This window comes from Triturus cristatus, chromosome 7 (assembly GCF_964204655.1).
Source record: "Triturus cristatus chromosome 7, aTriCri1.1, whole genome shotgun sequence".
NCBI classification, from domain to species: domain Eukaryota; kingdom Metazoa; phylum Chordata; class Amphibia; order Caudata; family Salamandridae; genus Triturus; species Triturus cristatus.
Genome location: NC_140590.1, coordinates 581,998,361 through 582,012,052, shown reverse-complemented (window position 1 = coordinate 582,012,052; position 13,692 = coordinate 581,998,361). Strand labels below are relative to the sequence as shown.

The 13,692-nt window shown below is 44.7% G+C and overlaps 1 protein-coding gene across 3 annotated transcripts in view; it reads right to left on the bottom strand.

Moving 5' to 3' along the window:
• SPAG9 (sperm associated antigen 9) overlaps positions 1–13,692 on the bottom strand; it is a 1,633,747-nt gene that overhangs the window by 1,386,153 nt on the left and 233,902 nt on the right. For 2 of the 3 annotated variants that reach the window (XM_085617154.1, XM_085617155.1), the window contains exon 4: positions 4,228–4,319. In XM_085617154.1, the coding sequence (XP_085473280.1) occupies positions 4,228–4,319 (92 nt within the window). Of the gene's footprint in view, positions 1–3,340; positions 3,601–4,227; positions 4,320–13,692 lie in introns of those variants that run through there. The other variant, XM_085617156.1, reaches the window with a different exon arrangement.

Here is a 13,692-nt window from a genome sequence, read left to right as displayed (position 1 = left end):
TTAACTCTGCCAGTCGAGTACTTACCCAAAAGCCGATAACTCACTTTTCTTAATAGGGTAACATTGACTGGTTTCACTTGGAAATTCTTTTAAGTGTCGAGTTTTGAAACTTTAAAATATTCATCTAAAATCAGCCGAATTACGAAAACGAATTTACTCACCTGTTATCAGGAGAGATCCCAGTGCTGGATCTTGGTGCCCAGCACTGACCCTGAAAAGTAATTACAACCGTACTTACCTAAACTTGATTTTCCTTCCATAGGATAACATTGCCTGGTTTTCACCAGAATTTCTTCTAAGTGTCGATTTTGCAAACTTACAAATATTCGTTAAAAATCGCCTGTATAACAAAATCATATTCTTTCAACTGTTTACAGGAGATGCCCCAGTGCTGGATCCAGGATCCAACACTGAGTTAGATAAGGTAACCATAACCCCATTTACCTGCTAAGTGAATTTCCTACCATAGGATTACATTGGTGATTCTATGTGAAAAAGTTTCCAAGTGTCAACTTTTAAAATACAATAATCTTCCTTAAAAATCACTATTGTAACCAAAACGTTTTTACTCAACTGTTTACAGGAACTGTCCCAGGACTGAATCTAGGATCCAGTCCTATTGGTAAGAAAAGTAATCCAAAAAGTAATCTATTACATTTAACTAGAAATTCCCATTGAGCTCAATGAAAAATTGTGTTTGAAATTGTGTTGCCTATTGCAACAACTGTAACATTGCATTCAAAAGTCTATTGCATATTGTATGTATTTATCTAAAGCATCTCATTCTGAGAAAGTATATTTTGATACCTATTGTTGGTTCTAAAATAAAACAACTATATATTTTTATACAAAACCATTGGCCTAGAGTTCAGTTGAGTGTGTGAGCCCATTTGCTGACTGAGTGTGTACAACAAATGCTTTACACTGTCCTCTGATACTGCCTTACTGCTCGACCAAGCTATCACTTTAGAGAGTAAGGTTATATCTAACTTTAGCCTCTGCCAAACCTCTGGGGACTGTTGACTCTGTGCACACTGTACCTATTTGGGAACAGTATATTCAGAGCCACTTTCTTACTGTGGAGTAAAAAAATATTTTGCCACACACATCCTCAAATGAGAATATGTATGGTTTCCAAAACAATATCTACTGTTGGCAGCAAAACAACTTACAGTACCACTCTTCAGACTTTGCAGGAAGAGGGATCAAACCACTGTCTCACATCTCCGACACACTATATATCTAGAGCCCAGAAGAATGGTTATCTCAAGAACTGCTGCCAAGTGAGTCTTCACCACTAAAATGCTCCTTCTTACAAACTAGTATCTTACAGAATAATTTAATACATTTAATGCCGTTATATGCTTCCTTTACTTTTTTCCCTCTTATGCTTAGAACAACATTTGTTTTACCTATAGCAAAATAACCTCGCAAAATAAGTTGAGGTATTGAAAAAGACAATAGGTGAGAAACTAGGGTACACTGCTCTCTTGAAATGTGAATTAAGAACAGTGCTGTGCATTTTCAGGGTTAAAGTAAACAAACCGGTGGCCCTCGATACCAATGGCATCTATGTATAGGCACAAGAGCCTTTTTGGGATTACCTCTGAAATGAGGAATTTGTCAAAAACGATCTATCAATTCCAAAGTTTGTTCTGAGGAATGATGAGGCACAGAAATCTGCAAGTGGAACCTTTCAAGTCGTATTTGACTTGAAAAACTAGCCCGTTATCACAGCACCAACCCTCAGCGAGTGACTGCTTTCACACACAAGTGCTTATCTCTTAAATGTGCAAGTTTGCAAGTACCTACTCCTGATCAGGAGACAGAGGGCCCTAGAACAAGTGAAACAATCATATTGTCAATATCGACAGGTGAAGCAGATTCATCGATCACAGGCAGCAACAAATCGTACTACCTAAATCTGGCAGCTTCCGTGCCTCAACAAACTCTTCAACTCTTATAAAATGTGTCCTCTTACCACATTGACAGGAAATGCCTCAGGAGCAATCTCCCACATGACTTTAAGCTCAGAAGACAGAAAAACATGGCTGCTTTGTGTCGATTAACCTGGAATTTATCTCCACATCCAATGCACTGTTCCAAGCCTCTAATGAATAACATTTATGGAAGGTTATTCGAACAAACTTGATTCATAGCAGAACCACAAGAACAATGTGACCCAACATGGTGCAAGGAAAGAACAGTAGAACAAAAGAGAACTTCATACCCCCACAGACGGAAGTCTGAACCAGGAATCTTCAGCATCAACTATTTTCCTTTCGGTCATTGAGCACAGGGAAGGTTTCAGCTCATGCATTGAAAAATAATGACCCACATTCAAGGCAGAGCTCAAAATTACAAACCTGGAGATGCCCAACACACTAATCGCCATACTACCTCAAGGTCAGAAGTTTTGTGGAGGTTCACACCACTAGCAACAGAGGATTATAGAATTAAAGTCCCAGGCCTTCTGTGGCAGGTCCACGGCCCTCTTAACTGCGGGGCCAGTGTTGTCAATTACGAAATGTGAAGCAACCACCACCAAGCTCCAAAAACGTATATCATACTTGAAGAGACTCTTTGAGAGCAGTGCACAAGCACAATCCTCTGCTAAACTTAATATGTATCTTGTGGTAGAAAGGCCATCATGGGCCGAGTAAGCAGGAGGGTCTGAAGATGTATGAGTATTTACAAGATTAAGCAAGTATAATGAACGGGTCTAACTGCGGAGTACGGAGAGGGAGAGCACTGGTGTAACACTACAAAAAGGAACACTGTAGGGGGGAGTAACTTAAACAGTAGAAGGTATCATATAAATTAATGTGAATTACATGCGCCATTTCAACTCTAGTAACAACAAAAGCCATTAAATAAACAGTGCACGGCAGGCATGAAGGACCGGTGGGAGACCTTGTAGTAACAGGAATGTAGTCGAATTGACAATACAACTTAAGTTGGGTGCCATATATTCAACTGACTTCCCATACCTCTGTCAAAAGAATTCATCATGTGATCACGTAAAGGCTGGCATTGTAAGTAGGCATTTCAGAGTAAACACCTACTGTGTTCCACATTAGTTACGCACACTAGTACACATAATTTACAAGCAGGCTGTTGCCCTGCAAGGTCTTGACGTTAACAAGCAATATTCCCACTAGAACAAAGAACATCCGGTCTCTAGTAACCGGTTTCCGCATGATTTTAAATTAACATTCAAAATAGGTATCATAATACTCCACTTTAAAACGTTGTCTTTATTTATCATCAGAAAAAGGGAAAACGCGGCACCACAAAGATGCAGGACAATACTTAGCTGCGGTTACGTAGGCAAACCTACCTGAGAAGTCTTGGAACATTCGGTTTCAGGGCTGGCATGCCAGTAGAAAAAGAGAAATGCACAAGCAGCAGAACAGAAAGGGACACCAAGATAGCTGAATTAATAGCCACCGCCCCGCCAATGAAGCCAAACACAAACAGCAGCACGCAGCCTGGCCTCATGGCGTTGTGCTTGCATTGTGAAATGCCAGCACGAAGGCAGCTACAAAATGGACAAAGGAGCGAGTATGTTAGTAGTGAATTTCTGTGATTCAGCTGGTACCACCAAAACAATGCAATCGGCAGCAGCAGCAGCGTTTCACTTTGTTCTGCAACAGTTCCAACGCGATTACATCATCTCGCTCATCTCGTTATCACCCACTCTCCGACCATGAGGCTGCGGCGTCTTTTACAGGATCTATGCAGCAAATGAGCAGGCGCATCTACTGCGCCCTATACCCTCCAGTTCGACTCAACGTAATGATTCGAGTGATCACGCAACGCGTAACCGGATCTCAGAGCAACAAAATAAAACGCGCTCCCATCTTTAACAATTCATGCTTCATCAGCAAATAAAACAGAAAACAATTTAATAAATGACGAACTAAATTTAAATTGATATGCTATCCGAGCAGCATTTCATAACAACATAGCAAAGTACAACAATTTAGACTTTAATAAATTATATTTTTATTTGTGCATTAAAATAGAACCTGAACCACACAATAGACAATATTTTAGCAGAAAATAATAGTTTAACTGCCATGGTTGTGTGTGCATCTCACATAAATCGTTATGTCTAAATGAACCGTTTTATTACAATATACATTTTGTAAAATTCAAACTCTAACTCCGTACAATCAAGAGGTACAATGTATTTATCTTAAGAGAAGTGACACAAACACTCACCTAATTTTTTGTGCAGCTGTTTCTTGCTGATCACCTGCTAACAGCTGATGATGTTTCATTCTTTCCAAGTGCTCCATGTAATTATGAATCATCTGTTCAAAATCAGGAGAAAATAAATTTTGTTAAGTGGAAAAACGCAAATAGTAAATTATTCACTTACATAAAATATTTACCTTTAATAGACTGACACACATATCCCATACATTGATCAGTCTATCTGAGGCAGCAGGTGAGAGCATGTGCACTGTAGTAGTAACCCAGTACCAAGAAATGGTTAGGGGAAGATTTGGCCCCAGGATAGTTGTGAGGGGAGGGCACGCACCCATTGCCCAGGCTGTATGCCTTACAGGACTAGCCAGCTGCTTTGCATGGGCAGCAATCTCTCAATGGATATTGCTATTTGGTCAGATGCACCCTCTAGAAGGACACAGGTAGGCACCAGCTCTGGTGTTAAATAAAGGAACTCTTAAAAAGATGGACATTCAGAAGAAGAGTGAAGCCCATGCATGGTATACAAAAGGTGCGTACTCTGGAAGAGGGGACTGCTTGGAACTGGACACTAAACTGGACCACTGACAGTCTAAACAAGCATTTGCAATGCAATAGGGCTCGCATTTACGCAAGTTTAAGCTACTGGCATTGTAAATGACAATGCCTTTTATTTATGTTTTAAAAACAAAAACAAAAATAAAAGTCATTGTTATTTGCAATGTCAATAGCTCAAAGTCGCGTAAATGCAAGACCTATTGAATTGCAAATGCTTGTTATATAGAAATCTTTCAGTGTACAGTTATACAAACACAAAAACTGATCGAGTACACCGAAAAACATAAATATTCTTAAATAACAATGGCAGAATTGGGGGGTCAATTGAGGAGTGGATGGGGGACGGGTTTAGGGATGCAACAGGGTGTGGGTAAGACATAAGGTAGACAGCGTGAAGTGTGGTTGCCCGGAGGGGGGAATACATAGGAGAGAGAGTGAGCAACCACAAGCTTAGACAGAGCAAACACAGAGTGGATGGGGAAGAGAGTAGGTATTTGCCGCATGAGGCGGGTTGAAAACATGAAGGTGGGAGCTGAAGACACATCCACTCTGATAGAATTCTTTTTCTTTTATTTATTTATTCGGTTTATTAAACAGGAAGAGTGGTCATACAATACAAATATTCATTTCGTATAGTTACAAGGAACAATTTCTTTACAGGGGTCAGTATATTGCTTTCGTTATAACAGTTACATCTACAGTACATGCAGTGGGTTTAAAACCGTGAAGTGTTCATCAAGGGATGGGATAATAGGAGGATCACACAGTCCTCCCTGATAAACATTCCATTTAGTCCAAATTGCTATCCATTTCCTGGGACACCCCCGGGCTACATACACTGTTTTTCCTCTCGCCATACACCAATCCATGTCCTCCTTCCATTTCCTCATTGTCGGTGGTGTAGCCGCCCCCCCTAACTGTGCTATGTTGCGTTTGGCAATCATCTGCCCAAGTGTAACCCAGAGCCTCCCCTTCACATTTAAGTCTGTGGGCTCCCAGATGTTCAACAGGCATCTCTTGGCTTCGTGCAGTAAATTCACCCCCCACACCGTACTCATACATTTCAGGATTTTCTGCCAGAAGTCCTGGATTAGTGGACATTCCCAGAGAACATGTAAGAATGTACCCTCCATCCCACATCTCCTCTTGCACAGCCGATCCTCGCTTCTACCCATGAGCATTAGTTACCTCCCCGAGAGATAAATCCTGTGCAGAATCTTCAGTTGTACCAATTTCAGTTTCGCCGAAATGGCAACTTCTTTTGGCGAGGAAAGTGCCTCCTGCCACTCTTCATCATCGATTTCAAGACCATCCCTTCCCCATTTCTCTCTAAGTGCAGTAAGAGGGTCAGGGGTGTGATGGATTAGTTTTTTATATGTTAGGGATATGCATTTTTCTGGTAAATGCCCACCGAGCAATCTATCCTCGAGAGGGGATGCCTCAGGCAGTGACGTCCCAGTCGGGATGTTGGCCTGTAGTGAGTGTTTAACCTGCGTGTATCTAAAGTATTCTGATTCAGCCATCTCATATGTCTGCTGTAGTGTGGTGAATGTCTCCACTCCATTCCGCCCCCAAAGATCCCTTATATGTGAGATACCTATTAGGTCCCATTTATCAAACCCTTTCGTTCGCCACAGAGTTCCCAACCGTTCCGAATCCCAAAGGGGGGTAGCCAACGTGAGTCTGTAGGTCCATCCCAGAGCGCGATTAACCATGTGCCATACTTGTACCGCGTGTTTTGTGGGACCAGTGAGTGTGTACCTTGCCGGTCTAGAGTATAGTGCTCTTGTGAAGTCTCCTCCCGGCAGTAACCATCTATCCATGCCATATGCCGGGTCATCCCCGCTTCCGTATTGACATTGGTTAATTGTAGGCAGCTGTGCTGCCCAGTAGTACTTCCTGATGTCTGGCAAAGCAATGCCCCCGTCATACCATCCGAGCGTGAGCCTACCGAGTGCTATGCGGGGTCTCCCATCCCACAGAAGATCCCTCTGCAATGACTCAATTTCCTTAAAGAACGTGTGAGGCACCAGGTCTGGGTTGTTCTGGAGGGCATATAGGAATCTGGGTAGTGCCATCATTTTAAACAGTGCTGCCTTCCAAAGGAGAGATAGGGGCAACTTCTTCCAGGTATCCACGTCTCTTCGAAGCCTCTACAGAGGTGGAATGAGATTCCGCTCATATCGAGTCTTGGCATCTGTGGTGATAAATATGCCAAGGTATGTAAATCCCTCGACAGCTACCTGTATTGTGCAGTTTCTAGGTATGGAAGGAGCGTCTCCATGGAGAACATAGAGCGTCGACTTGCTCCAATTGATTCGGAAACCCGAGTTTCGCCCGAAGCTCGCAAAGATATCCAGCACCACTCTTAATGAACGCGAAGGGGATGCAAGATAGAGCAGGATATCATCAGCGTATAGCAAGATCCTATCCTCCCATCCCTCGGTCCATCGAAGTCCACGGATCGAGGCATCACTCCGTATCCAGGTCGCGAGTGGCTCGAGGGAGAGGGCGAACAGGAGCGGCGACAGCGGGCATCCCTGCCTGGTACCCCTGCCCAGTGTGAACACATCCAAAGTTTTATTATTAACCATCACTTGGGCTAGTGGGTCAGCATACAGAAGGCGTATCCACCCGATAAATTTGGGACCAAAGCCCATCTTTTTTAAAACTGCAAAGAGGTATGCCCATTCCAGGGTGTCGAATGCCATAGTTGCGTCTACCATCGCATCTTCCTGGATTCCGGGGCATCGCCCCAGCACTCCATGGAGACGCCGCAGATTAAGGGCTGTATTATGGTGGGGTATAAATCCCGATTGATCGGGATGTACTAGCTTGGCTATAATCAGCCGGAGTCTATTTGACAGTAGTTTAGAAAGTATCTTGGGTTCTGCGTTTAGCAGGGATATCGGTCTGTATGATGTAGATTCGTCTTTTGGTTTCCCTGCCTTGGGAATGGTGACCAATGTGGCTATGCGTTGATCTCTTGGCAATTTCCCTATTTACATGCTATCATAATACATGGCCTTCAAATGAGGTACTATCTTATCTGGCTTGAGCTTGTATAGCTCAATGGGGAGGCCATTAGGCCCTAATGCTTTTCCCACTTTGAGATCTCTTATTGCCTTAGCTAATTCGTTATTTGTGAGATCCTCCTCCATCTGTTCACGGTCTTGCTCAGTGAGGATCCGCAACTTAATGTCTGCCAAAAAATCAGAGGAGTCCCTTTCCGTGAAGTCCGAGTCCCTCCGATACACCTTCCTAAAGTGATCAGCGAACTCTCTAGCTATTTCGTGAGGTTCGGTGAGGACCTCACCCGTAGTGCTTTTTAGTTCAGACACCACTCTTTGCGCTCTCTCTTTTTTATCTAACCAGGTTATCAGCTTGCCCGCCTTGTCACCCTGGTCATAAATCCGTCCATCCCTGTCACGTGCCAGAGTTTTGCAGCATCTGTCGCGATTGCTTTATATTCCGCTGCTTTTATTTGCAATTGGTGGGATACATCGTTATCAGAGCTGTGTCCAGCTCTCTCCTCTAGTCGAGCGATGTCGCGCTCAATATCGGTCAACTGCTTTTCTTTATCTTTACGTCTGCCTGCCACTGCCGAAATTGCGTGTCCCCTTAGCACCGCCTTGAACGCCTCCCACAAAGTCGTAGGGGAGTCCACCGTACCCTTGTTGTCGAGGAAGTATTGTTCAATTACCTTCACCATAACGGATCTGGTTTCTTGATCTTTCAGATACCAGGGATTTATCGGTACAGTACCGCCAATTCTTTTGTCCCCAATTATTAGATGGACCCATATGGGGGAGTGATCAGAGATACCCCTCGGCAAGTGCTTAATGTCAGATGTGTTCACTTCTGCCTGAACCGGTGCCAGGACGTAGTCGATTCTAGAGCGGGTACGGTGGGATCCTGAGAGAAACGTGAATTCTCTGAGAGTGGGGTGTCGCCTCCTCCAGAGGTCGACGAGGCCAAAAGCTTCAAGAAAGTTGGGGAGCCAGTGCTGCCCCATTCCGATATCTCGCGGTGGTTGTCTTCTGATAGAATTCTTAACCAAATAGAAAAAGGTAATTACCTAAAACGGTGCAGTGGAAGGGTACAAGTTAGGTTCTCAAAACGTTCGATGGTAAAAAGGGTATGCTCCTGGGAAGGAACAACACACTGAACAAGGAAAGCCATAAAATAAGAATCAAGTGAAAGAGCGTGCAAATGGTGCCAAACAATGCTCAGCAACGAGCGGGACGCAATACTCTATAAATTCTTGGTAAGCCCACAAAACAAAAGGGCTTTTAAAAGCAGAGAGTTCGTACAGTCTGGTAGCGCTCGACCTAAAAACTAGTCATATGCCAACAAAAGGTAAACTGCTTTGGGCTATGAAGCCAGGAATGACTGAATGTACCACAAAACTTCAAGTCAAGCTTGCTTGTTTTATAGACGGGTGTATTGTGCAAACGTTAAGATTTTCCTCTCTAGGCCTTGGTAGGAAGCTGTCCTTTTTTGACTTCGTAAATGACGTGATGACGCATTACCGGTCCTATACAAACAAAACAGTTCCCAAGTCAAGATGGTCGGTAAGTTTCTTAGAAGAGGGACAGTGGTTGTAACTCCAGCCGAAATGTAGTGTTTTTTCTTTTCAAAAGGGCACATACAAACACACTGCCTTTTTTTTTTTTAAAGAAAAAAATATATAAATGAGGAGGCCACCTTCGATTGTTTTTTTTTGTCACCCAACGAGGAGATGCTAGGCCTTTGGCCCTGGCGGTGACGTAACCCTCGCTACTGCACCTGGTGGCACGGTTTGTTTCTCTCTGCTACTGCAGGATTCACGCTCGCAGGGTAAGATGACCGTCGGCCCTTCGTTCTCCCTCGTAGCTTTGCACGTGGAGGTGGGTTAAGAGAAGTGGGACGTGTTTTAATCGGGTAAAAGTAGGCGTATGCTGTATTCGCTTCTGAATGGGGTAGTCTAGTTAAAGGTTAAGTGTTATGTGACAGACTTGGGCTGGTTAGGTAAAAAATGTCAGGGAAGAGAAGGGGCATAGTATTGTCCGATAAGGCTTGGACATTTGGAGAAACGTGCACATTGTAGTCAGGATATGGTTGACTCGGGATGCTAGAGCCCGTGCAAGAGCAGAGACTTAAACATTTGGTATGTCAGCCTACAACAAAGACATGGCTACCAAGTAATCAGACTGCTGTTGTGTGACATTAAGATGTTTTCTGTGTAGTTCATGCGTGACACACAGCAGCGTTCACCTTGCGGGAGCGAGAGCGATAATTACTAACAGATGGTGCCACTCGCTCCCATAAGGGAATCGCCAAACATGCACACCTTGCAATAGAAAGCAATGCAAAGCATGCGCGTTTTTAGGGAGAAAAGCTGACCGATTACAAGAGGTCCCCTCCTATGCAGCGCATGTGTGCTGCGTAGGAGAGACCTAAAAAATAACCATGCTACATACCAACCCGATCTCCTGGAATCTATTCCCTGCTTTCAACCAATGTTCAATTTCCCAAGCTTAGACTCTAACACCAATAACAGAAAGCCACTATGAATAGTCATATATGATAAGGGACTCGGACTATATAATCTGGTTACTGTGTGGATAGATTGCATTTATGACAGGGTAAGCATGAACTAACACAATTTGTGTAGTGCACTAAACCTGGTGCAAGCTTCCTCCATATCTACATATAGCACACAGGTTTACGTTCAGCTTGGCTGCCAAAACAATTTTTAAAAATGGTACTGTGTATGGGCTGCACAGTGACGAGAGATCCCATGAATCTGTGTCATGTACACTCAGAAAACTATAAATGGCACGCTCTGTGTATGCAACATGCAGCATCTTGGTCTACAACTCCTAACTTAACAGAGGGGGTAATCTGAGCTATTAAAATCTCACTTGATCTGAGTCAATGGCATCTAAGCATCTAAAGTGAATAAGCATTGGCAAAGCCAATAGGTCTCACCTAGGCTTTGGCATTGTGTTTTAGCCATGCTTTACACCAGTGTGGATGCTATTCAGCGTGGCTTAACGTTAGTGGTATGGGGTAGATTGGAGTGGGGTAGATTCATTTAGAGTAGAGTAGCATGGGGTAAGGTAGATTGGGGTATCATTGATTGGGGTATATTGAGTGGGGTAGATTGGAGTGGGGTAGACTGGAGCAGCGTGGGGTATATTGGAGTGGGGTGGATTGGAGTGGGCTATATTTAATTGGGTGGAGTGGGTTAGATTGTGGTGGAGTGGGATAGAGTATGGTGGGGTAGATTGGTGTGGGGTGGGGTAGAGTGGGGTGGATAGGGGTAGAAAGGAGTGTGGTAGATTGGGGTAGAGTGGAGTGAGGTATATTGGGCTAGAGTGGAATGGAGTAGATTGAAGAAGAGTGGGGTGGATTATGGTGATTGGAGTGAGGTGGGGTAGAGTGGAGTAGATTAGAGTGGAGTGGGGTTCTTGGAGCAGGGTAGATTGGGTGGACTACAGCAGGGTATATAGGAATGGATTGGGGTAGATTGGAGTGGGGGAAATTAAGGAAAACTGGAGTGAGATAGATTGAAGTGGGGTAGTTTGAACAGGGGTAGATTTGAGTGGAGTAGGGTAGATTGGAGGGGAAGGGATGGGCTGGATTGGAATGGGGTGGGGTAAATTGGAATGGGGTAGAATGGGGTAGATTGTGGTGGATTACAATGGTGTGGAGTGGTTTAGAGTGGGGCAGAATAGGGTAGATTGTAGTGGGATATATTAGGGTAGAGTGAGGTACACTGAATTGGGGTAAACTGTAGTGGGGCAGATTAGAGTGGGGCAGATTGTGGTGGAGAGATGTAGATTGTAGTGGGATAAAGTGGAATGGGAACGATTGGACTGGAGTGGTATAGGTTGGTGTTCAATGGAGTGGTATATATGAGTGGAGTGGGGTAGATCTGGGTGGATTGGGTTAGACAGGAGTGCGGTAGGCAGGAGTGGGGCAGATTGGGGTAGAGTTTAGTGAGGTATATTGGGTTAGAGTGGGGTGGGTAGACTGGAGTGCGGGAAATTGGAGTGGAATGTGGTAGATTGGGGGGATTAGAGTAAAGTAGATTGGAAATGAGTGGGGTATATTGGAGTGGAGTAGGGTGTTCGGAATGGAGTGGGGTAGTTTGCAATTGAGTGGGGCAGATTGGGGTGGACTGAAGTGGGATATATTGGAGTGAGGTAGTTTGAACTGGGGTAGATTGGAGTGGGTGGACTGGAATGGGTTTGGGTAGTTTGGAGTGGGGTAGATTGGTTTAGAGTGGAGTGTGGTGTGGTAGAGCGGGGTAGATTGAGGTACCACAGAGTGGGGTAGAGTGGGGTAGATTGTAGTAGTGTATATTGTGGAAGAGTAAGGTAGACTGCAGTGGGATAGATTGTAGTGGAGTAGAGTGGGATGGATTGGAGTGTATTGGTGTGGATTGGAGTGGGGTAGATGGGAGTGTGGTAGGGTAGATTGGAGTGGAATGGGGTAGATTGGTGTTGCGTGGGGTGGAGTAGATTTGAGTGGAATGGGTGGGGCATATTGGAGTGGGGTGGGGTATATCTGGGCGGAGTGGGGTAGATTGGGGGTAGAGTGGAGAGAGCTATATTGGGATAGATTTGAGTGGAGTAGCTTGGGGAAGAGTGGGGTGAATTGGGGTAGATTGGAGTGTGGCTCAGGGTAGTGGAGTAAACTGGAGTATGGTACTTGGATTGGGGTAGACTGGGTGGATTAGAGTAGTGTAGATTGGACTGGAGTGGGATAGATTGGAGTGGGATAGTTTGAAGTGGGGTAGATTGGAGCAGAGTAAGGTAGACTGGGGTGGGGTATATTGGAATGGGCTGGGGTGGGGTGGAGTGGGGTAGAGTGAGGTGGAATAGAGTGGAGTGGAGAAGTATGGGATAGACTGGAGTGGAGTTAACTGGAGTGGTATGGGTTGGATAGATTGGGATAGAGTGGAGCGCTGTAGATTGGGGTAGAGTGGAGTGGTCATGATTGGAGTGGAGTACTGTATATTAGAGAAGGGTAGAGTGGAGTTGGGTAGATAAGGGTAAAAGTAGATAGGTGCAGAGTGGACTGGGGTAGAGTGAAGTTGGATAGAGTGGAGAGTGGAGTGAGGTAGATTGGAGTGGAGTAGAATGGGGAAGATTCGGTGGTTTGGAGTGGGATACAGAAGGGTGGAGTGGGGTATATTGGAGTAGGGTAGATTGGAGTGGAGTTGGATAGATTGGAGTGGAGTAGATTGGGTGGATTAGAGTAGGGTAGATTGGAATGGGGTTGAGTAGACTGAGATAGATTGGAATTGGGTAGATTGGAGTGAAGTGGGGTAGATTGGAGTGAAGTGGGGTAGATTGGACTGAAGTGGGGTAGACTGGAGTGGGGTGGAGTGGAGTAGTGTGGGTTGGGGTAGATTGGAAGGGGTTGGATACATTGGAGTGTGGAGTGGTGCAAATTGGGGTAGAGTAGGGTAGAGTGGCGTGGGGTAGATTGGAGTGGAACTGGGCTGATTGAGTGGAGTGGCGTAGTTTGTAATGGAGTCAATTGGAGTGTTGTGGGGTGGACTGGGTGGAGTGTTGTGAGGTAAATTGGGTAGAGTGGGGTAGATTGGGTAGAGTGGGGTAGATTGGGTGTAGTGGGGTAGACTGGGTGGAGTGGAACGTTGTAGACTGTTGTGGGGTATACTGGAGTGCATTGGGGTAGTTTGGAGTGAGGTAGATTGGAGTCGGGTAAATTAGGTTGGGGTCAACTGGAGCGGAATGGGTGAGTGGAGAGGCACAGAGTGGAGGAGAGTGGAGTGGCAACATGTGTTGTAGAGTGTCTTACAGTGCAGTGTCAGAGTGGAGTGGAATGGCAGAGTGGAAAGGCATACAGGGGAGTACAGTAAGGTGGAAAAGTTTGAAGTATGTATGGTGTGATAGCACACCG